Here is a 3,517-nt window from a genome sequence, read left to right on the forward strand (position 1 = left end):
GGTGTTAGCTACCTTGTGCTTACGATTATTAGCATTGACTAGCTATAAAGAATGACACAAAGTCTGGGTTTGTGTTAGCTACCTTGTGCTTACGATTATTAGCATTGACTAGCTATAAAGAATGACACAAAGTCTGGGTTTGTGTTAGCTACCTTGTGCTAACTATTACTAGCATCATCTAGCTAAAAACAACACAAAGTCTGGGTTGGTGTTAGCTAACATGTCCCAACCACAGTTAGGCAGCAGAGAATGAAAAGTCCTTGTTTTTGCCAATACACGGTCTGAATCCCTGGTTTTTTTGTTGTTTCTTCTTGTGTAACAAAGTCAGTTATTGCCGGTGCTTCCGGTGACTCATCAGTCAGTCCCACACACATTATCTAAAGGTTATTCTCTGGGTTTTTGATGGCTTAATGCTGCTTTGGTGAAATAAGTCGAACAGGAAAAGGAGACCAGGCAGCACTTACCTCAGCACCGGTACTGCAGTGTTTCCAGCACCTATAATGGAAACAGCTTTCATATTTAACATATATTTAATCTGAAAAGAGAAGAAATTAATTATTTTAATTAAACAAATTACTGTTATTTTAAGTCAAAAGTAAGGAGATGCTGCAGATTACTGCGAATGTTCTTTTCTCCTGTTTTGAGTTATTTAGGGAGCAGAATTCCTCCGGTTGCATCTGTGCCGTGAATAATTCAGTCGGTACAGTGTGTGAACAGGCAGACATTCCCCGAGGATAACACCTCCCGCTCAAACATCAACATGTAACCAGACATCATGAGACAACGGCAAAAAAAAAAAAAAAAAAAAAATCTGACATTTTATAATAACATTAACGTGTTTTATTGACCTGAAACATCAACACAAACCGGATATTTTACGTAAACTTCATCCTCTGAACCTGGAATCCACTGCATTCATTCTCGACTCAGAACGTTGATGTGAAAAACAAACCCGATCGTCCATCTGCCAGGTTCAGCTGACCCAAATAGATTTTTACATGCAGCCATCAGAGCCTTATCCATAATAGAAACTAAGCTCAGCAGTAATTTAATAAAGAATGTCCTCTAACTGCAGGAAAAATCTGTCACGTTGCTCTCCGCCTGCTTTGGACTTTTATTATCTTACCTGCTGTAGATTATTTGAATGACCTCACCTTTGATACAAACAGGAGACTTAACTTTTAAGGTTTGTCAGGTTTGTTGTAAATAATGTTACAATAAATGCAGCAGATGGTTTATTTGAAACATTTACAGGAACAAGAGAAAAAGCAGGCTCCATGTGATGATGACATGTCTCCTCCCTGCAGCTGCTGGAAGGTCACACGAGTTTTTTCTGTGTCCCAGTTTCTCCAGAGGTGCTGGGGTTTTTGACGGCCATCGGGCTCTTCATCATCCTCATGACTCTCCTCTTCTGGTACCTCAACAACAAGTTGGCCCTGGAAAACCCGGGCAGCCTTCAGTGCCTTGATGACTTCAGGAAAAACTCAGAGCTGCAAGGTGAGCTTGCGGCTCCGCAGCGCGGGGTTTGTTCTGTCCGTGATGTTGTTTAATGATGATTTTAGGTTCCTGACTGGGCCGTTCAGTTCTCAAATGTGCTGAATGTTTAAACTTTTGACATACTATAATCTTCAAAACACGTTTACGTAAAAAACGACCTCAGACAAGCTGCTTATTGTCATTTCAGTAAAAGTAAAAAGGTTTATTCTGTAATTTTCCTTGCTGAAATAAGACGTGTCAATCAAAAGTTTATGAAACTAAAAAAAATCATTTTTTCACTCCTATTTTTTCTGTTTTATAGAAACATAAAAACATCTCGACCCACTTTTTAATGTGTATTTCAAAATGAAAAAGGCTGGATGAAAATATTTTAATATAACTGGCTTTTTCATAAAAATTTTTAATGACTTGAGGGAGATTTTATTTTTAAACAAAACCACCACTGTCTCAGTTTGTTGTTTTACGACATAACTAAACCCTGTTTTCTGACAGACAAAATGAGGAGAAATAAAAAGTTGTTGCAGCCAAGAGTTTGTTATTGTGAAGCTCTGCTGCCCCCTGCTGTTGGAAACATGACGCTGCAGCTGCTTCACTGACATTTACATTTTTCATCAATAAAGCCTGCTTTAAGTGCATGATACAATAATTTTAATTGAGATTTACAATTTCTTATGTTATAAAAAAGTATTAAATATGCTCTTATCAAGGCATTTAATTACAGATTTTATTACATAACCTTATAAATATTTTTTTATTGTTGCATAACAAAGCATTTTGTTACATAATCCGAGGAGCACCTTGGCTGCAATATTATTGCGAGTCATGAATCTTTGAGATTTTGCTAAATCTTTTATCAGCTTTTACTGAATTTATGTCTCTTTGTTTTATGTCATGATTCACAACACAAACTCTGAGCTCTGACGGAATTCTTAAACACAACATCATCTTCATGAGACGGTTTTGGTTTAAAACTTTGATTTTCTGTGTGCCCAGCATAAAAGTCTCCAGATTTGTTGTTTGTTGTACCACCAGAAAATAAAAACGTTTGACATCTTCTGTTTCCCGACAGACAAGGCGTCCTCTGAGGCCGACCTGCAGGACTCCTCGTCGGACAGCGAGGACGAGCTGATGGGTCAGTATCAGGAAGCGGTCAGCCGCTCCCAGGGTCTCCGCGGAGGAGGAGCCAAGGCCGCCTGCCATCCCAAACCCCTGGGAGGCTTCAGCTGGGAGAGCCGGCAGAAGTACAGCCCCCTGACCGCRGATTACGGCGGCTACAGCAGCGAGGCCTCTGCCGACGATGGTAGGTCCTCCTCAGACCAGGGAGTCGAAGATAAACGCTGCTTCTTATTACCGCCGTGAGCCCGAGATAACAAGCAGAGGTTCTTCTTCTCCCACACACACAAGCGTTCTGCACAAACCGAAGCGCTGTCAGCTGGCGCAGAGGTGATCAAAGCGAAAGCTCCCGTTCAAGCACACTCTCCGTGGGAGGGTTGCACACAGTCAACTGTCTGCATAATCTTCACATCTGCAGCAACGCTTTTTTTTTTCACCCCAAGATGCCAGTTTCCAGACCACACTGCTCTCATGAAGCTTTAATTTTGTTTAGATCGTCTGTCACTGCAGAAGTCTGGAGGAGTGCGCTCGTTATTCATTTAAACGTCACGCAGAAACACTCGAACTGTGCTGCGAGGGACTGAGAAGATAAACATCGTTACTTTACTCTCAGGTTCATCAAAATGAGCAGATTTATGCAACTTTTATGTTTAACTGCAACCTAAAACTAGGGCTGTGTATTGGCAAGAATTTGGCGATACGATACATGTCATAACAGAGGGGTCACGATACAATATATTCCGATATATTGCGGTACTGTAAACAAGGTAATATATTGTGATATATTGCGATTTTTTTGTCCAAAAATTCTATTAAATAAAAACCTCTTACTGAAAAAAAAAGAAAAGCTAATGTTTACTTACAATGCTAATGCTACCCTTACTCTCTGGCGCTCAAGAGGTAGAGG

At 40.3% G+C, this 3,517-nt stretch overlaps 1 protein-coding gene across 1 annotated transcript in view; it reads left to right on the plus strand.

Moving 5' to 3' along the window:
* The window catches only part of LOC106521246 (synaptotagmin-14), a gene marked incomplete at its 3' end in the record, with an annotated part of 12,702 nt that extends 9,905 nt beyond the window's left edge, over positions 1 to 2,797 (plus strand). The window contains 2 exon segments of the mRNA XM_014013733.1: positions 1,345 to 1,497; positions 2,567 to 2,797. Of these exon segments, the coding sequence (XP_013869187.1) occupies positions 1,345 to 1,497; positions 2,567 to 2,797 (384 nt within the window).
* Positions 2,798 to 3,517: the final 720 nt, after the last annotated feature.

Source organism: Austrofundulus limnaeus, unplaced genomic scaffold (assembly GCF_001266775.1).
Source record: "Austrofundulus limnaeus strain Quisiro unplaced genomic scaffold, Austrofundulus_limnaeus-1.0 Scaffold105, whole genome shotgun sequence".
In the NCBI taxonomy this organism is placed as follows: domain Eukaryota; kingdom Metazoa; phylum Chordata; class Actinopteri; order Cyprinodontiformes; family Rivulidae; genus Austrofundulus; species Austrofundulus limnaeus.